The sequence below is a fragment of the Silene latifolia genome, chromosome 7 (assembly GCF_048544455.1).
Source record: "Silene latifolia isolate original U9 population chromosome 7, ASM4854445v1, whole genome shotgun sequence".
NCBI classification, from domain to species: Eukaryota; Viridiplantae; Streptophyta; class Magnoliopsida; order Caryophyllales; family Caryophyllaceae; genus Silene; species Silene latifolia.
The window spans coordinates 105,703,565-105,725,607 of NC_133532.1; the positions used below are offsets into that span (position 1 = coordinate 105,703,565).

At 39.2% G+C, this 22,043-nt stretch overlaps 1 protein-coding gene across 1 annotated transcript; it reads right to left on the reverse strand.

The window, feature by feature from the left end:
- Positions 1 to 397: 397 nt before the first annotated feature.
- LOC141592467 (uncharacterized) lies at positions 398 to 5,053 on the reverse strand. The gene is made up of 3 exons (XM_074413151.1): positions 3,672 to 5,053; positions 1,210 to 1,328; positions 398 to 736 (listed from the first exon to the last, which is right to left on the reverse strand). The coding sequence occupies exons 1-2, from the start codon at positions 4,907 to 4,909 to the stop codon at positions 1,247 to 1,249; spliced, it is 1,320 nt and encodes a 439-aa protein (XP_074269252.1). The 5' UTR covers positions 4,910 to 5,053; the 3' UTR covers positions 398 to 736; positions 1,210 to 1,246.
- Between the last annotated feature and the right edge of the window lie 16,990 nt (positions 5,054 to 22,043).

Consider the following 22,043-nt stretch of genomic DNA (forward strand, 5'->3'; position numbering starts at 1 on the left):
GTATTAGGATATTAGGCCCATTAAGGCCACCTATTGTCTAGGGGTTAGGGTTTAACCTAGTAGGGTTTATTATATATATATGCATTTGTATTGAATCAGAATTATAAATAAATAATACAATTCTCCCTTATTATCGTCTCCCTTCTATAATCTTAACATTTTGAAAACCGTATATAACTAAATAGAATCAAGGAAACGTCAATCATGTGAAACACATTAACTGTAGTAACGTCGATTGAAATATAAATGATTCCTTCTCCAAATTATGTTGACTTCAATTCCGTACCTAATATTAACATCATTAGATGCGCACTTAATACACACCAATTTCTACAAAATCGGAGCAACATAGTTGGCCTAGACTCGTAGAGCTCCTCCAGTTGTGCTTACTGCTTAGTAACTCTTAACTCTCTTAGATTGCCTTGAACGGAAAAATTCCTTTACAAAACCCATCGTCACCCTACTGACCGGAACTAGAATAATCCATATCCAAAATTTACATATTCGCAATAAGAAACATCTCCGCCATCTAAACCATTTGTTTATCTTTTATTAAAATACCTTGTTCGATAAATGAAAAGGTAAACAAATGAGTGGGGGGTACTACCGTCTACCGGAATTCCTTTTGGAGATAAGCTAAATTAGTTAAAGTCGACCTAAAGATTAGAAAAATAAGTGGATTCACATCTAGCTGAAGCATTCCACATTCCATGGGATAGATAACGCAAATCCGCACCTGTAATGTACAAGAGACAGAAGGAGGTTAGATACTTGGAAATGAAATATGAAATGATACTCAACAACGTAAACCCATTTCGTCAAATGTTTCAATTTTCGAGTAATTCAACTTCTCATCAGGTCCTACTTGCACTGAAATATGAAATGAACCCTAAGGGTCCGTTTGGATTGAAAGAATTGGAGGGAAGGGAAGGGGAGGGAAAGGGAGGGACTAATTTTCCTAAAGATATTGACGAAGCAATCCATGAAGCAATGTTCATTATCAGTCATCTAACCCCACTCCCCTTACCATGTGATATGGAATAAGCCATTCAAGGCAGTGGGGAAATGTCACTGCCGTTGTTACAATCAAATAATCACTGCACTTTCCAAGAATTTTCTCTCGCACACAATCCTCAAGCAAGTTAAATTGCTTCAAACCATGGTATACAACATAAATCAATGTGCTATGAAGAAAGACAGTCAACGCACCATTGTCATGTTAATGCATGCGTATAGGTCTTGTGGACTAGCGCCCGCATTTTTTACAGTAGTGAAATCTGTGGTCTTTGTTAACGGCTCCACAACGGTAGCAAAAAGCTACTCCACACCTGCCATAACCAAGATAGGAAAATAAATGAGGCAGTAATAATAGTCTCTTGATTGATTAGCCTCATCTCAAATCCGCAATAAGAATAATCAGCTTTTAAGGACGCAAAGTCGCAAACAATGACAGATGCACGTTCAAGTTCATGGAGTTATGGGAGACTGTAAAACATAAGCTGTTTTGTGCATTTTACGCGCCGTGTTTTTTATAGAAATTTCTACCAGGAAACCAACATGATCTGATAGCATAAGGTGTTATATCTCATGACTTCTCCCCAAAGGAAATAACTGATAGTTTAAAGAAGCAAAAACTGAACAATAAAAAAGTAAGCCAGGCATCATCTTGAGTACAATGTACAGGCTTATCGTAATTCATAAATTATGCATGTTGAGATCTGGAAAGGAAGGAAACACGAACACGGTGCACGTGGAGAAGATCTACGAACTTTATTGGAGATAGTTTAAACTTTTACCATTATACACAACTACACAAACAGAAGAAGAGATGATACGCAGACTGCTTGAAGGAGACACTGAGCTAAGACTTGTTTCTCAACTACAATCATTAAGAAAGAGCAAATAAAATAAGACCTTAATAACTTAGATCTAAGAAAGAGCAATCTTTACTGAACCTCTACCAGAACACCAATAACTTAGATCTAAGAAGCGTGAATTCAAAAGTCAGTGATAAGAATAGGATGAAAAACCATTAACTTAGATCTAAGAAGCGTGAATTCAAAAGTCAGTGAGAAGAATAGGATGAAAAACCAATAACTTAGATCTAAGAAGCGTGAATTCAAAAGTCAGTGAGAAGAAAAGGATATATAAAATTATACCCATGTTTCTTCACCGAGACTAACTTCCTCTAGGCCTATGCACAATAAGGATCCCCAGATATCAATAAACATTTTACCTTAACTGGTTTACGACGTTTTTCACGGCTTGAAAATGGTGGGACGACTTACAATTTTGTCTACTGAAGAGCGTCAAGGCTGTAAAAGATTACCAGGTATATTTATACAAGAAATTCAGAAAAGCAGTGACAAGAAGCACCCTGTTGAACTTATATTTTGTATCGAGAAGCTTATGAGCAAATTTCTGTTACCCGCTTATGGCTCTGCTTGGTTTTCTAGCTTCAGCTTTCCCAATCCAAAAATGATTGTGACGAGAACAGTCAACTCTAAACAACAAACTACATATTTGAAAGAAGAACTTTTAATCCCAATTAGCTCTTAAAAAGAACAGAAGGAGAGAATGATTAATGGTCATGAGATGAAAGTCAATGCTTTTACAAGGTCTTAAGGAAAAGGCAGATGCAAATACATATTGATAGACATAAAAACATAACTTAATGCCTCAAACATTCTTGCAAAATGGTGGGCCGGTGGGGTAAGGGGTCGGATGTACCACACGATTACCCCAACACAAGGAGACTGTTTCAAATTACCCATAAAGACAATTGCATTGACTGACTTTTTAACTCGTGAAATAAGAAGCCAAAATAGTTTCTTTGCTTATTCCTATAATCTTATCATAACAAAATTATGGACACGGTGACAAAAATGAGACATTTGAAGGAAACAGGAAACGACATTTTGAACCAAACTCATCTCACATGCCCTAGATTCTCCCTAAAATACATATGAAGTTAGAACCTCAGTTAGGCCGCTACAGAAAGGAGTAGTTGTGAAACACTTCCTTTTAAAACACCTGTTACTGAAACCCTTCTTTTATTTCTTTCTTACAAACTCCTCCCTTTCAAAATTGATTTTGTCCAACACTCCTCATATGCACTTTCCGACAAAATAAGTCAACTGTCAGATCTCTTCGTATTTTCCATACGTGTACGCCTACATTTATCCGACCTCACTAGCCCCTAGTCTACGCAATAGCTTTAGAGAGATCAGGGTAATATTGATGTAAACTTGTAAGTTGTAATCGACATTTTTTATTTGCATTACAGATGTCAGGCTTACTGCATTTGCTTTTGAAAATCAATTTATTTGGTGATTATATTGTACTTTTAAAGACCTAAAGTACTCCCTCAAGTAATGTTTGTCGCTGATTAATGTATGTTGTTGCTTACAATATGAAATTAACATGGGTTTAAACCTTTCACAGGTCCTAATAACAGAAGTAGAGCCGTAAGACAAGGAGCTATTGCAAAATTTGGAATAGAAAGCACCTAATGGAAAATTGATGTCTCAGACGGCCTTAGATATGGAGGTACAGCTTGAACTGTTTGATCACTAATCCTCAAGCAATTTTAGGTACTCTTTATAATGAAAGCGACTCGATACAAACAGCAAAGATAGATATAAATAAGTAAAGAAAGTTCAGCAATCTACCTGCATTTCATATAAAGGCAACCCTCTGACTTCTCCACATAAAACTTACATGCAGGACACCTTTGCCAATTCTTATTCTTGGCCAAATTCCTCAGCATGAGATCTTCTTTCTGTCTCTCGTCCTTGCCAAGTTTCTGATACTCGGCACACTCAATGCCATTATGCCACCCAACCTTACACTGCGCACAAAATAATCTGAAACAACTAGGACACTCAGCTTGAATCACATTCTCACCCCCATCATCAATCAACAATGCCGAACAATCCTTAAACGGGCAATAGAATTTTTGGGAGGCAAGTATAACAGACTCACATAATAAATTACCCCACCTCACAAAAACCTCAAATGGGAGTATATCCCGACAATACTCAGGCTCCAAAACCCCGCTACAACCAGGAACAGGACAATTAACTATCGAAACCCCATCTTGTAACTTTGAAGCAACATAATTCTTCATACAATCAGAACAATACGAATGAGAACAACCCTTGATGGTGAACAACTCTTTCCTAGGCTTAGAATCAGCACATATCTCGCAAAGAAACATCACTTCCTCCTCAACAGAATCATCTATCACAATAACCACATTATCATCATCATCATTTCTCTTATTCTTGCTCCCAGACGACTCACCAATCTCAACAACCGAAACACCATTAAAGAAACTTCTATTCTTCTTCCTTTTAAAAGACGGTGTCGCACCAACAATCTTAACATCACCATTATCCTCAACATCATAATAATCAACACAATGTACAACCTTATCAACATGAATTGATATTTTATTATCCTTAACATACCCATCAACACAAATTGGGTCATTCTTATTCTTTCCCCTAGGCAACAAATTCTTTTCTTTCTTCACAAAAACACAATCATCAAAGTCATCATCTTTAACTTCAATTACATCATTTTCTTGAGCAATCTTTTTCTGGGTATTGCTACGACCATTTCCTTCTTCTACACGTAACTTAGTAGTATTAATTAAATTACAGTTGGGTGTGATTGGGGATGAATTTTGATCTAGGGTTTTGCATAATTTAGGAGATTTGGAACAATCATTTACTTGAAGCATAACTAATTCACTTACTTGGTCAAGATTTTGAGCACCCATTCGCTTATTGGTTCGATTTGGGGAGTATTCCCCAGAATTAGCATTGAATTTAGGGGGAATTGAGTTGGAATTGGGTTTTAGGGTTTTGAAAATATGAGTAAGAAAGGGTTTTTCAGTACTCATTTTGATTTGGAGGGAAGGAGGGAGGCCGCTTAAAAGTTTTAAACTGAACACCCGAATACAGTTTCCTATGTATCATCAATCATTCACTCCCTCAGTATCTTCCGAGGGAAGATTCTATGATTTTTATCTTCTCTCTTACTAAATAAACGAAGTAAGAATAATAAATAAATAAATCTCCAATATGCGGAGTAATTTTTATAAAATTTAAACAATAAAAATGTATACTTATTTCGGAAACTTTTTTTTGAAGATTTTTGGAAAATTTTCACTTGTACTCCTCTATTTTTTTTTGGTACGAACTTGTACTCCTCTATTATGAGCTAATTTCACATGTATCCCTACGGGGCTCCTATTAGAATTATCTGTAAAAATATATTTTTAAGTTAACCAAAAAGTCCAACTATGTTGAATCATTGATGAAAAAAAATTCATTGTTGGTATAGTTGATTGATGAATTATTAGTGCTTTTACCGTAAAAAATTGACATTCAATAGTACTTATAACATCAAGTGATTTAGTTATAATATGTACTTTGCTTTTTCATTGTCGCGGGCACAATTGGTTTTTAATTCAATAAAAAACGCTCTCTTTGTAAACATGGTGCAGCTCACCAAAATAATCCTCAATAACGGAGACAGACTTTTATGAGTCTTGTAAATTATTTTAACCTACAACAACTACGTAAAACTGAATGATATTACGTAAAACAACAATTATCATAATTATATATAGTGTGTTCAAAGAAAATGTTAGATCTCTTAAACATAATTTTACCTTGATTATATATCTACAATTAAGAGTATTTGCTCCTTATAAACTTCTCGCAACATCAAATCCAAACTGAATTCTAACAGAATTATTGGTCTCTAAACAACAATCAAAAATACCTGTGATTCTATTGCATAGAATGCACGGGGCAACATCATTTATTAGTTTTATGACATCATTTAAAATCGTTGAGTTACCAAGTTAGTATTTTATGGCAACGCTGAAACGTTGGTTTACCTTACCATGGTCTGGTAATAGAAAACTATTAAATTTTTAACAAAAAGTCAAACCATACTGAAAATGAGAGCAAACAAAATTTCGGGAGTTGATTTAGATGAGAAGGGATTAATCATCAGTTCCCCTCACAAAAACGCAACAAAAATGTTGGCATTTGGTATTGACTATATCAGTTGTATAACATTCACAGATATAATTGGGTTGTAGAATTATTATTCTTATAATCTTACGTTTCATCGGTTTTTAACAGAAATAGCTATTTACAATTAAAACTACTTGTCCTTATAAGCGTCATACAAAATATATAATACGACACATAATTTGATAAATTTGTGAAAACTTCTTTGTAAATAATGTCCTTCGTTTGGCCTTGATACATTTGGTCTCTATCACGATGAGAACCTTAATCCCTTGGATGACGTTATTTTTGACGCTTCTACGTAAAGGTGGTCATTACTAAAAACTGGTTTCAGCACATAAATTCCAACATGATTAAGTGATTGTCCCCGACTCTTGTTTATTGTCTAGCGTAGCATAGCCTCAATGTATATTGTCTCCGCTTAAGAACGAAAGGAATATTTGTGTTCGAGGAAGTCATTCTTATATGCTCGGTTTAGTACTTTTTGCCAACTTTGGAACCCGTAATTATCTTCCTTTCTATTTCGAATTTCCCAAGGCGATTGATAATAAGACAATGTCTCTTTAGATAGACCTCTTACAGAGTTGATGTTCCTCAACAACAGAACCGACATACCACACTTGGTAAAATATACCATATGAGTTATGTTAAAAAATTCATCATGTATACTCCCTTCCCTTCTTAATGAACATCTTTCCCATTGCTTCTCAAGAGTCAAACGTCGTTTATAACTTTGACCAATAATATGTCAAATATCATGGTCAAACTAATGTATTGACGACTCTGCAAAAACAATACATAGGATCATTGCGAAGAGGATGACGTACATTTAGTGTGAAATTCCTAAAAGATAATGAATTGCTCCCAAAGTCTAACGGGACTAAAATACTCTACCTAGTCTCGAATAATAGGAAAAAAAGCGACTCCTAAAAACAAGGATGTCATACAGGCGAGGAGACAGGATGAAGGTAGGCTTTCTCATACCCATAATAATTAGAAAAATTATATGCCTTTAGTTGTCACAAGTAAAAAATTTCAAAACCATAGATCAACTTGTGTAGATCTTGAATTAGTTTATTCCATATAAATGTTATATTATCGCTTACTCTATAGTTTTCAAATATTTCTGATATTTTATTTACCCATGCCTAGCTAACACCCATGGTTGACATGACTTAAAATTTAGTTTGAGTCTGAAACTTTATTTATATTCGCTGCATTCAAGACAAAAGATATATAATTGGATGGACAATTGTGATAGATTCTCCTTTTGATCAAATTTGTTTTTTCTTATTGTAGAGTTAACAATTTTCTTATATGGAACGCTTATTTTGAACCAATTGTTATTTATTCTATTTCTCATGATTATGATATATACGTACTTTGTGTTACAATGTCTCATTGCTAATATTAATTCTGAACCAATAGCTATTTATTTTATTAATCAAGTTTATAAAATTAAAAATGGAACATGAGATTAACTTTTAACAATAGGTTCAATAGTAAGTAAACATAGGCAAAAAAAAAATAGAAAAAGAAATTAATTTGATATTATGAAGGTCGAGAGATCATGAAATTAAAAATCTCATATTTAGACTCTTTTTCGAAAAAAAATAAGCTTAAATTTATCTGACCAAAATTTCATTTATCTTCTTTGTTGTAAGTATTTGGTGGATAAATTATTTACCAAAATAAGCGAAGCATGTGAGAAATAAGCTACATGTATTTTTTTTAATACTTCAATTTATAATATTAAATATGGAGTACTTACTATGTTCTTTTATGCCATATTATAATAAAAAACTATCTTTCCGGTTAGTTTAAAAAGCAGTTTTTATTTAATCGGTTAACTGATCGGCTGTAACACCCCCTCATACCAAGGTGCCTTACCAGGACCACCCTACCATGAAAGTGCGTTACCATCTCGGTTTCCCGAGGTTAGTATATACCAAAGCGTCTGAATTGAGCATCATTATTAAAGTAATGTAAAATGCAAAGTTTACAATATCCAAAACCCAAATACTGTCTAACGAAATACAACATCAAAGTCTTAATAATAATAAAAGAAAACTCGCTAAGACTCAGACGGTGATGCTATGACTCGTGGTGGCAAATCTCCCAAAATAATCCCCAAGCTCTCACTAGCAAAACCTGTCAAGCCTGCTCACCATCCCCGAATGGATCACCGCAGATTCCACAAACAACAACGGGGTCAGTATTATGCAACAAACAAGACAAACAAATGCAATACTCGTCTGATCATCATCAACTCCCAATCACCCAAGCTCACATAGTAACCGACTACACACTAAAGTGTGTAGCCCCGCGCAGATTACCCATCGCAACAGGTAATCCTCGCGCGCGATGGGTGACCGCAGCCGATCCCACCTAGTCCAGCTCCTCAACGAGAGACAACGATCCCTGTCCCTTAATGTGCACATCCCCTCCCGTGGCGGGTTCCACGGAGGGCGAACTAGGGTGTGAAGCCACTCCCGCAAGTGACTCCACCACAATCACCATCACATGACATTACTGTCATCTCAATCCCCTCACACCAACACTTTGTCACAACAATCTCCATACTACGATGATCAGCAGACAACGATAATTACAACAACATGTCATGTAAAGCACGATGGCGAGTAGGAAAACCCTACCTTAGCAATCACAAAGCAGTATGCAACACGGACAATCAAAAAGGCTTCTCTACGAAGTCTTCTCCTATACAATGATCATACAACACAATTACACTTTGTATAATTCCCAACATCCCCTTCCCATATAAATGTACGAAGAACCCAAAAAAATGCAATAATCACAAAGATAGAACTTACCAACGGTCAACAAGAACTTATGCGCAAGAATCACCGCAATTACCCACACAAAGATGCTACGAAATGCTCAATGGAAGGATTAGGGAATGATTTGGGTATGATTAGGGTAACGTAGAAATGATAATGTTGTGAAAATGATATTAGAAAACTGACGCGGAAATATAAAATACCCTAATCACTCCTTAATCAAACCGTCGAAATATAACTTCGCCAAACCGGACACTCGGTCGAGTAAGTGCATACTCGGCCGAGTGTCCAATACTCGGTCGAGTATTCACTATACTCGGCCGAGTATTCCTCGGCAGAACCAAAATAACACGCACTCAGAGCACTACTCGGCCGACGAGTAGGCTCCAAGGAAAATCCGTAGTGTTACAATCTTTCCCCCTAAAAAGAACTTCGTCCCGAAGTTCACACTCTACTACAAGCAAGCACAACCCCACGACACAAGACTCTAACAATCATATGAGACAATTCAAAGGAACTATACAAGCATCACAACAAGTTACCCCAAACGCATCTCCCGACTCGAACCAAACAAAGCAAAAGAAACAACAAAACACCATCGCGACCATCTCCTACCCCCCTAAAAAGACAACGGTTACGTCCCCGTAACCAAACATACCTGATCAAAAAGGTTAGGAAAACGGTCTCGCATAGCTTCCTCGGGTTCCCATGTGGCTTCCTCCACATTATTATTAGACCAAAGGACCTTGAGTAAGACCGTCTCACCATTCCGGGTCTTACGAACCTTGCGATCAAGAATCTCCTTAGGAATCTCGGCATAGGACAAGGATTCATCGAGTTCAATGTTCTCCATCTCGAGGATGTGCGACGGATCACTCACATATTTCCGAAGTTGAGACACATGAAAAACATTGTGCACTCTATCCAAAGCTGGTGGTAAAGCTAACCTGTAGGCTACCTCGCCAACACGGTCCAGAATTTCATAAGGACCTATAAACTTTTGGCTTAGCTTACCCTTTTACCCAAACCTCATGACACCTCGCATAGGTGACACTTTCAAAAGCACCTTGTCACCTACCGCGAACTCAATATCCCTGCGGTGTAAGTCGGCGTAGCTTTTTCGACGATCTTGAGTGCTCTCATCTTTGGCGAATCAACTGGATTTGCTCAACCATATGTTGAACCAATTGTGGCCCTAAAACCACTGTCTCGGAACTATCATCCCAACAAACTGGACTTCGGCATTTCCGGCCATACAAAGCTTCAAAAGGTGCCATCCCAATGCTTGTATGATAACTATTATTGTATGAAAACTCAATCAAATCAAGTCTGTCTTCCCAAGCGCCTCCAAAGTCCATAACACATGCCCTTAGCATGTCTTCTAAGGTCTTGATGGTCCGTTCTGCAGCCGACCATCGGTTGCGGATGAAAAGTCGTACTCATCTTGCGTTGTACCCATCAACTCTTGCAGTTCTTGCCAAAACTTTGATATGAACCTCGCATCACGATCGAAAACAATATCTTTCGGGATACCATGTAACCGAACCACATGCTTTCGTAACCCAATGCCCATTTGCATCTTAGATCAAGTATCCTTCATGGGGACGAAATGGGCTGATTTGGTTAACCGATCCACAATCACCCAAATCATGTTGTTACCTTTTTGTGACCTAGGTAACCCCACAATAAAATCCATGGAGATCGACTCCCATTTCCACTCGGGCACCGTGAGATCTGAATCTTACCTTGAGGTCTCCTTTGTTCACCTTTGACCCTTTGGCGGGTCAAACATCTAGCCACAAACTCAGCTACATCTCTCTTTATGTTCGGCCACCAAAAAGTCTTCTTAAGGTCTCTGTAAAGCTTGTCACCACCCAGATGAACTGAATAAGGAGTGCAATGAGCCTCAGACAAGATCATTCTCCTTAACTCGCATCGTCAGAACACACCATCTCCCATCAAAACGAACACTCCCATCCGGATGTATAGAGAACCGGAAGTCGCTCCACTCTCTACCTTTGACTTCCACTCCTGGATCTTAGGATCAAGCTCTTGCTTACTTTTGATGTTTTTATACAACTCTGGCTCAATCGTCAAATCCCCGATGGTATTCCCCTCTCGAATCATAAAGATCCCCAATCTAGACATCTCATCTCTCAACTTCAGCAAGGACATAGATGTACATAGCGAATGAACGCTCTTCCTACTCAAAGCATCTGCGACAACATTAGCTTTACCCTCGTGATAGATGATCTCCATATCATAATCTCCAATCAGCTCCATCCACCGCCTCTGTCGCATGTTAAGCTCATTCGGGTGTAGATATACTTTAGACTCTTATGATCGAGAACACCTTAAAAGTTGCGCCATAAAGGTAGTGCCTCCAAATCTTAAGAGCGAACACAATCGCACCTGACTCCAAATCATGAGTAGGGTAGTTCTCCTCATATTGCTTCAATCGCCTCGAAGCATAAGCTATCACTTTCCCTCCCGCATCAAAACACAACCTAAACCGTTCTTTGAAGCGTCGGTATAGACCTCAAAGTTCTCACAACCCTCTGGCAAGGCTAGGATAGGAGCTGTGGTCAAGCGTTCTTTTAAGGTCTGAAACGCCGTTTCACAACTCTCATCCCAAACAAATCTGACTTCCTTCCTCATCAAGGATGTCATAGGCCGTGCTATGGTAGAGAAATCTTTCACAAACCTCCGATAGTAGCCGGCAAGGCCTAAGAAACTCGAATCTCAAGCAACATTCTTCGGCGATTCCCACTTGGTGACGGCCTCAATCTTACTAGGATCCTGAGATACTCCCTTCTTGGATATTACATGGCCTAGAAAAGCCACTTCCTCTAACCAGAACTCACACTTGGATAACTTGGCATAGAGTTGATTTTCTCTCAAGGTCTGCAAAACTATCCTCAAATGCTCTTCGTGCTCTTCCTTGGTCTTGGAATAAACTAGGATATCGTCGATGAAAACAACCACAAACCTATCCAAAAACGGTGTGAAGATCCGGTTCATCAAATCCATAAAAGCTCTTTGGCGCATTGGTCAACCTAAAAGGCATCACTACGTACTCGTAGTGACCATAACGAGATCGGGAATTTGTCTTAGGAATGTCCTCATCCGCTATCCTCGATTGATGATACCCGACCTCGGATCAATCTTAGAGAACACACCAGCTCCACTTAGCTGATCGAACAAATCGTCAATCCTTGGCAACGGATACTTATTCTTCACTGTGACCCGATTGAGCTCTCTGTAATCAATGCACAGTCTCATACTCCCATCTTTCTTCTTTACAAAAAGAACTGGAGCTCCCCACGGTGACACGCTAGGCCTGATATAACCCTTGTCTAACAACTCATGTATCTGCTTCTTCAACTCAGCCAACTCTTTAGGTGCCATACGATAAGGTGCTTTGGATATAGGACCCGTTCCCGGCTTAAGCTCCACGCTGAAATCGACATCCCTCTTGGGAGGCAAACTCGGTATTTCCTCAGGAAATACATCTTCAAATTCTTTCACCACGGAAATCTCAGAAGTTGTCGGCGGCTCTACTCGGTGATCTCTCACATGACAAAGAATTAAGGGGCACTTCTTCCTTAAACATGACTTTAAAGTCATAACCGCTATAAACCTACACTTAGGCTTTACCACAAACCCTCTATAGGACACCTTAACACCCTTGGGACCCTTTAAAGACACTCTCTTTTGTCTACAATCTATCTGGCGCATACCTACCTAGCCAATCCATCCCGACAATCACCTCAAACCCATCCTTAGGAAACTCTAACAAAGGTTTCTTGGTAAATCTACCCCTCCAATCACCATAGATATACCCTTATATAACTTGAGACACGACACAGACTCCCCCGAAGGTATGAACACATCATCTTTTACAACCTCAAACTTGCCCAAACCCATAGACACAACATGACTTTTAGACACAAAAGAATGTGTAGCCCCGGAATCAAACAAAACAAAGGACGGTACATTATTAACAAGAAAGGTACCGGTAACTACATGAGCATCATCTTGTGCTTCCTGCTTATCCATCATGAAGAGCTTTCCACTATTCTTCTGTCCTCCACCCTGAACTGAAGCATTGGAGGTACTAGGCTTAGCTGTCGAATCCTGGGTGACACTGTTATTCTGACGCTGGTAAGATCCACCACCACCGCGGTTGTAACCGCCATGGTTACCCTGTCCACCTCTGTTGCCCCATGAACCTCCCGGTCGGTTACTAGCAAAACTCGAGTTTTGAGAGAAATTTCCTGATCTAGCTCCTGAACCATTGCCGGGCTTGTAGCTCGTGCAGTCTCGCCTTTTGTGGCCTATCCCACCACAGTTGAAGCACGTAAGGTTGGTGTTGTCACTTACAGCCCGACCTCCATGTGGGTATAAATCCGTATACTACCCTTTAAATTTAGGACTATAACGTAAATTTAACATGCGAATATCGTCATAAAACATAAATACAATATAGAAACGATAAGGAATTAGAATCAACCTCGGGTCCTTATAGTGCGGCGTAAAGAACAGAAATCAAATGAGATTCCCTCCTAATTGTTGCACCCAAGACCTTGTCCGAGATATGCCCTTGTGCTAGAACGTGTTCTCCGATTGCCTTGCAATATTGGGAGAACTTGTTGTGAGGTTTTCGAGATGTGAGATCTGAGTTTCAGAGAGAAAGTGTCTCCAAAACCCTAGTTTACTGTAAAAGTCAAATGTCTAGGTCAAAAGGAGAGGGAGTCTCTCCTTTTGTTTGGTTCGGCTGGACCGACGGTTTGCATGGGGAAGTGGGCTTCCACTTCCTCTTAATTTTAGCTCGAAGTCCAGTTCGCCAAATGCTAAAATGTATATGACGGGTTTGTATTATAAACTGTTATCGGTTATCGGAAATTAAGGCATCAGCTAATAATACGGGTTAGCTGAATTATTAATACGTGTCCGACAAAAAAAGTATTGTATAATTATATTCAATATACATTTAGTTAAATATAAAACGCTTATATTTAATTTTTACGAATTAACTGGTTAATTCGCCTTAGCTCATAATATTTAATCCGTATTAAATATAATATCTCAACATCACATATTTGACTAAATATTAGTCAAATAACTCAGACTAACTGGTTAGTCAATTTTGGCATCTACATGACTGTATTTTCATACCGTCACATCTCTCGAACGTATCCTATAGGTGTGACTTTTAGGGACCAGTTGATCACCGCCATCTGTATGACAATAACGTCAAACTTATCTAGCAAGCCAACCGTTATTGATAAACGTGGATCAACTGATAATAATACCAAAAGTATGCCCTTTGATCCTTTTAGAGGTTTATGAGTCCTTGCACTAACTGTTAAGGACACCAACCCCAACAAGCTCCCACTTGTCCGTACAAGTGTATGTGCAATGACGTTATCCGCACTAACCGGAGGACACAAGCTCCAACAAACTCCCACTTGTCCGTACAAGTGTATGTGCGATAACCGATTCTCATATTCATTTAAAATTTCTCCCACTCAATGTAAAACAATTTGCGGATCCGGATCCGCAAAGGTCGTATTTTACAATCGATCTGTATCTAGAGTGGTTTCCCGACTAGAGAGTAACTTAAGCGATAAAACGAATCCGTATTCGAGCATGGCCATGCATTTCGATTCTGACTCCTCGAGTGGCCCCGAGAAATATCGAGTACACGATAAAGGCTGAATATTTCCTTCAACTTTCGAACTCCTTCCGATCTAAGCATGACATGAAATGACCCGAGAAAAAATCTACTTGGCCCCCGTTACGGATGACCGTGAGAAAGAAACCAAAGTCACCCAAAATCTGCCTTAGTCTCAAGAGACAGTCGATAGTCAAAAGAATCGACTCTTAGGATCACCATGGAGGTCCTATCCACGACCGGGCACCGAATGTTATAAAACATTTAGGACTCCACGTCGATGTCACAATTGTGTCCTACGAAATATCCGTATAAATCGCCTCGGTGATTGGTCAGTCAACCGGTTGACTTATGGCTCGTTGAACCCACCATCAACCAACGTCACAAAATAATTGCCGAGTTATCAGCTCATGTGGGCAATTAAGGACCGAAAAATATAATGTTCTTTCGATTCACTTTGTGGTGTTCAAAATTTGTCGTACAAATCCACATGAAAAACAAAATATATATAAAATATCAAAACGATGATGTCGTATAGAGTACAAGAGAGAATGAATCAGATCCATAAAAGAGTACTACAACTTAGGAACACGTTTAATTCCCATGGAATTAACGTGCCCTTCATGCTTATCTTGTCGTAATGCTTTAGTGAGAGGATCGGCTATGTTATCATCTGTAGCAATCTTTTCTATCACTACTTCCTTTTGCTCCACGTAATCCCGGATTAGATGAGCTTTCCGTTGTACATGTCTAGACTTGTTGCTAGACTTTGGCTCCTTAGCTTGGAAGATGGCACCACTATTGTCGCAATAGATGGTGATCGGGTCATTCGAACTAGGCACTACGGATAGTCCATGTAAGAATTGACGCATCCATATCGCTTCCTTTGTAGCTTCAGACGCGGCATAGTACTCGGACTCGGTCGTAGAATCTCTGTAACAGATTTTGTTTGAACTCTTCCGGTGATCATAGCGCCATTAAGAGTAAAAACGAATCCAGATCGAGATTTCGAGTCATCTCGATCCGTTTGGAAGCTAGCATCTGCAGAACGGTTGCGCATAGCTTTTTGTTCACCTCCATAAGTCAATGCCCAATCTTTAGTCCTCCGTAGGTACTTAAGAATGTTCTTGACAGCCAGCCAATGTGGTTCACCCGGATGTTGGAATCGACTTGTCATACTCAATGCATATGCCACGTCCGGACGTGTGCATGTCATGGCATACATGATTGATCCTATAGCCGAAGCATAAGGAATCCGTGTCATGCGCTCTTTCTCTTCCGGTGTCTCACGGTGCTCGAGACTGGCTCAAATGCACCCCGGAGACATAGGAAGGAACCCCTTCTTGGAGTTAGTCATGCTTAATCTCTCTAGGACTTTGTCTATGTAAGACTCCGATCGAGAGATAGCATCCTTCGTGATCTATCTCGATAGATACGGATGCCCAGAATTCTTTGTGCCTCTCCCAGATCTTTCATCTGGAAATGGTTTTTCAACCATACTTTCACCGAAGTTAAGAGAGGTATGTCATTCCCAATCAGGAGTATGTCGTCAACATACAATATTAGGAAGACAATCTTGCTCCCACTCGACTTGATATATAAACATGGTTCCTCGACCGATCGAGTAAATCCATTTTCTTTTATCACTTGGTCGAAGCGATGATTCCAACTCCTTGATGCTTGCTTAAGTCCATAAATGGAACGCTTAAGCTTGCACACTTTCTTAGGATGTACTGGATCGATGAAACCTTCGGGTTGTACCATGTACAACTCTTCCTCCAAAAAGCCGTTTAAGAAGGCGGTTTTCACGCCCATTTGCCAAATTTCATAGTCATGAAAAGCGGCGATCGCTAAGATAATCCGAATGGAACGTAGCATGACTACGGGTGCAAAAATCTCATCGTAGTGCAAACCTGGCACTTGGGTGAAACCTTTAGCAACTAGTCGTGCTTTGTAGATATCTTGTTGACCTTCCACAGAATGCTTTATCTTGTAAAGCCATTTGCATTGAAGGGGACGAACCTTAGCAGGTAAGTCAACAAGATCCCACACGTTGTTCTCATACATGGAGTCCATCTCGGATTGCATGGCCTCAAGCCATAGCTTTGAGTCAGAACTAGTCATGGCACCTTTATAGGTTGCGGGTTCACTACTCGTTAAGAGTAGAACGTCATCTATGTCATGTTCCTCGACCATACCAATGTATATGTCTGGAGGAATAGAGACTCTTCCCGACCTTCTAGGTTCCTCAGGAATGTTCACCGCAGCCGGGATTGAAGGAATAGGTTCCTCCAATGGTTGCTCGGTGTTTGGTTCTGGAATCTCCGACAGGTCGAAGGTTCTATCACTCTTTGCATTCTCGAGAAATTCCTTCTCTAAGAATGTTGCACTAGCCGCAACAAAAACGCGTTGTTCGGTTGGCGAATAGAAGTAATGACCACGTGTTCCTTTAGGATAACCTATAAAGTATGTCTTGACCGATCGCGGGCCGAGCTTATCTTCAGGTCTCCACTTGACATAAGCCTCGCAGCCCCAAACCCGTATAAAGGACAAGTTAGGGACCGTTCCCTTCCATAGTTCATATGGAGTCTTGTCACAGACTTTAGACGGACTTGATTCTGTTAAGTATTAGAGGTGACAAAGAGCATAACCCCATAATGAATCAGGTAAAACCGTGTGACTCATCATGGATCGAACCATATCAAGTAGTGTTCGATTTCTCCGTTCGGACACACCATTCATTTGAGGTGTTCCAGGTGGAGTTAATCGTAAGGCAATCCCACGTCTTTGAGGTGTTGATCAAACTCGTGAGAAAGATACTCGCCACCACGATCCGAACGTAGTGTTTTAATCTTTCTACCTAATAGGTTCTGTACCCTATTTTGGTATTCCTTGAATTTCTCAAAGGATTCACTTTTTTGCTTCATTAAGTAGACATAGCCATATCTACTCAAATCGTCCGTGAAAGTGATGAAATACCTATAGCCTTCTCGTGCGGTGATTGACATAGGACCACATACATCCGTGTGTATGAGCCCTAATAGGTCAGCAGCGCGCATTCCAACACCTTTGAAGGAAATCCGAGTCATCTTACCGATGAGACATGATTCACACGTGCCATATGATTGAAAATCAAAGGCCGAGATAGCTCCATGTTTGATGAGCTGTTTTACGCGTTTCTCATTAATGTGTCCCATACAGCAGTGCCATAGATACGTTTGATCTTTGTCACCAACCTTTAACTTTTTATTCATTACGTGTAATATTTCCGTGGTCTGATCTAAAACATAAATTCCGTTCATGGAGACGCCTTGCCAGTAAATCATATCGTGTAATGAGAAAATGCAAGCATTATTTTCTATTACAAATGAAAAACCAAGTTTATCAAGCTTAAAACGAAATAATGTTTTTGGAAAGACTAGGTACATAATAGCAGTCATATAATGACAACTCAAATCCGCTAGGAAGCTGGATCACATATGTCCCCTTGGAGATGGCAGCTACTCTTGCTCCATTCCCAACACGCAGGTCCACCTCACCCTTTACGAGGGGTTCGATGTTTCGGAGCCCCTGCACATGATTACACAGATGAGAACCACAACCAGTATCAAGTACCCAAGTTCCGTAACTTGCGTGGTTAATCTCAATCATATGAATAAAAGTAGAAGAAGAAGACATACCAACGGGTTTAACACGACCTGCCTTTAAGTCCTCATGATAAACAGGACATGTGCGTCTCCAATGCCCAGTCATGTGGCAGTGATGGCATTCCATGTTATCTTTCTTGCTCTTTGTCGCGCCTGATGAGTTACTCGACTCACCAGGACCACTCTTACCTGAGCCCGACTTCTTGAACTTCGCCTTACCTCGCTAGGTTTGCTCGAGCTTTGCCCTTACCCTTTCCTTTATTTGACACAACGAGAACATCCTGTTTCATGCTCCCACTGGACTTCATGTCCTTCTCTGTCGCGACGAGAAGGGAGTGCGATTCATGGGGAGTTTTCTTCAAATCATTCATATAGTAATTCGCTCTAAATTGCGAATAACCATCGTGGAGTGAGTGAAGTATGCGGTCGATAACAATGTTCTCGCTGATGTTACAGTTAAAGGTCTCCAGTTTCTCGACATTCTCAATCATGCTGAGAATGTGTGGGCTAACCGGTTGGCCCTTCTGGAGTCTCGCATCAAAGAAGCGAGTGGTATGCTCATAAGTCACGATTCTCGGTGCTTTCGAGAATTCCTTGGTGAGCGTGGTGAAAATCTTGTTTGCACCATGGGCTATGAAGCGTCTCTGCAAATTGGGTTCCATTGCAAAAATGAGTACGTTTTTAATCGCACCCGCTTCCATACATAAATCATTAAACTTGGTGATTTAGACTCTAGCCGTGGGACCGGGTTTGCCGGGATGGGCTCTAATAGATATTTGAGCTTCCCGTCAGCCAGCAGACGAGCATTCCGTAATGCCGCCTCCCGATCCGCGAAGTTGGATCCATCATTCTTGATCGAGTAGACCGATTCATCCGATTCATGAAGATCCTAAGCCAGGACTCACGGTCCAATGTGGCACTTGGCATTGGGTTATCGTAGAACCACCATTTGTTGTTTAGCAGTTTAAAAACGTGATCTACACTGAAAAAGAAAGAAAAACAAAACGAAATAAGCAACTCATCGAGGTGATTTAAGTCTATTTTAAAATTTATTTTAAACATGTAGACTCTCCCACTTGCATAATTGATCTCCCTCAAGAATGATACAAGTGATCCCAAGACTCAATTTCTGTAAACTGATAAGCCAACTGTTTAGCTAATTCTTCCGTAAGAACTCTTGGTCGATAGATTTCTGTAAATCCTATCTATAGTCCACCATAATCACAGGATCGTACGAGTGATCATAGTGTTGAGATAAAATAGGTCAATCGGTTCCAACTTACCCGACGTAGAAGGGGTCATATTATGCCTACCAACGAAGAAGGGACTCATTGGAGTTTGACCTATAAAGACCGTTCTCAATTTTTGTTTATACGAGGAAGATCCCATCAACAAAATTATAATTCATTTTAAGTGAACGAATAACTAGCGTTTGTCGTGAATGAATTTATTTGGATGATGGCTTAAAAAACGTGTGACATACGAATGTCAATGAAAACTAACTCGTGACCTCTATATGTGTCAGTTTTCATGCAGTTATTAGGTGGTTTGGTTTTTAGGCGGAATATGATGCATACTATCGTTACGATAAAATAAATAAAAATTGAATGCAATACGTAAATAAAATTTCCTAGTGTGGCCTATCCTAATAAAAAGAACAAAATACAACTTTGGAATCCACCGTTGGACCCAAGAAGCTTGTCTTGTTGTTCCATCTTGATCCAGTTAGCGGGAGTGAGCATCTGGTCTCCGTCTTTGGTCTTCTCAAAAATTACAATTAAAATTACAAAATATAAACCTAATTACATTCTAATAAAAACTGTAATTACAAGTGAAAAATCCAAAACGGAGATACGAGATCTCAAAATACAACCAAGACCGTGTTCCATCATTACGGTAACACGTTCTACTAAGGCCACACTAAGTTACAATCGATTGTAAAAATTAAATACGTAATTAAATGGCATTCACGGCATTCATAATTAACGAAAATAAATGCATCAACTAAAAACAAATTCATTCGTGACATAATTCCGTAATTATGTTAAATTTATCCAAACCACCTTTTAATGATTAAAATTCATGTGATAAAACCGCTTCTATCAATTTAATTTTAATCAAATACAGTCCGTTACTTTAAATATGCTTTTAAAATAACTTAATGGTACGTGGTGAACCGTTTCACAATCATAGCGAGTGTACAATATCCGTATAAAGTACATTTTGTAGCCAAAAGAAAATTTAAAACAAAAAGAATAAATTTTCGAAGCTATCAAAACAGAAATCCCTCGATCCAGGGACACAGGTGCTCGATCGAGGAATGAAAGGGCTCGATCGACTGGATTGCAAATCGATCGAGAGGGTTGCTAAACAGAAAGTGCTCGATCGACTGAACTGGTGGTCGATCGAGTACTTTAATCAGCAAATCTGCTCGATCGAGTACGAGGACAACTCGATCGAGCAGTGGGGTTTTGAAAGGGGTCGATCGAGTACAGCAGGGACTCGATCGAACAAAAACAAGGCAGAAAAAGCACTCGATCGAGTAAAAACATGCTCGATCGAGGTCAAAAATTCTGGAAAATACAAAACCCTCGTGAAAACAGTTTTGATGAAATAAAGCAATCGCAAAATTGATCAAAAACACATCAAAACAATTTTATAATTTGCCAAGACATGACATATTGTTATAATTTCCGTATAAAACAACAATATGTAAAAACAAATCGAAAACAAAAATCAGCCGTGTGTAAACATGACACGGTTTACAAAAAAAACAGAAAACAACTGAAATAAAATTCCAGCCGCACGGTTTTCTAGACAAAACATGATCGTCTCAAAACGTTTTATGAAAAACACATAGAAAAATTTACGTGGCCTCGCTCTGATACCACTTGTGGGTATAAATCCGTATACTACCCTTTAAATTTAGGACTATAACGTAAATTTAACATGCGAATATCGTCATAAAACATAAATACAATATAGAAACGATAAGGAATTAGAATCAACCTCGGGTCCTTATAGTGCGGCGTAAAGAACAGAAATCAAATGAGATTCCCTCCTAATTGTTGCACCCAAGACCTTGTCCGAGATATGCCCTTGTGCTAGAACGTGTTCTCCGATTGCCTTGCAATATTGGGAGAACTTGTTGTGAGGTTTTCGAGATGTGAGATCTGAGTTTCAGAGAGAAAGTGTCTCCAAAACCCTAGTTTATTGTAAAAGTCAAATGTCTAGGTCAAAAGGAGAGGAGTCTCTCCTTTTGTTTGGTTGGCTGGACCGATTTGACGGTTTGCATGGGGAAGTGGGCTTCCACTTCCTCTTAATTTTAGCTCAAGTCCGATTCGCCAAATGCTAAAATGTATATGACGGGTTTGTATTATAAACTGTTATCGGTTATCGGAAATTAAGGCATCAGCTAATAATACGGGTTAGCTGAATTATTAATACGTGTCCGACAAAACAGTATTGTATAATTATATTCAATATACATTTAGTTAAATATAAAACGCTTATATTTAATTTTTACGAATTAACTGGTTAATTCGCCTTAGCTCATAATATTTAATCCGTATTAAATATAATATCTCAACATCACATATTTGACTAAATATTAGTCAAATAACTCGACTAACCGGTTAGTCAATTTTGGCATCTACATGATTGTATTTTCATACCGTCACATCTCTCGAACGTATCCTATAGGTGTGACTTTTAGGGACCAGTTGATCACCGCCATCCGTATGACAATAACGTCAAACTTATCTAGCAAGCCAACCGTTATTGATAAACGTGGATCAACTGATAATAATACCAAAAGTATGCCCTTTGATCCTTTTAGAGGTTTATGAGTCCTTGCACTAACTGT

Bases quoted from the DNA above. Each gene is read 5' to 3' on its own strand.
- LOC141592467 (XM_074413151.1), bottom strand. From the start codon at position 4,909: ATGAGTACTGAAAAACCCTTTCTTACTCATATTTTCAAAACCCTAAAA. The intron at 1,329-3,671 runs GTAGATTGCTGA...TGGTTATGGCAG, and splicing joins TGCCTTTATATGAAATGCAG to GTGTGGAGTAGCTTTTTGCT.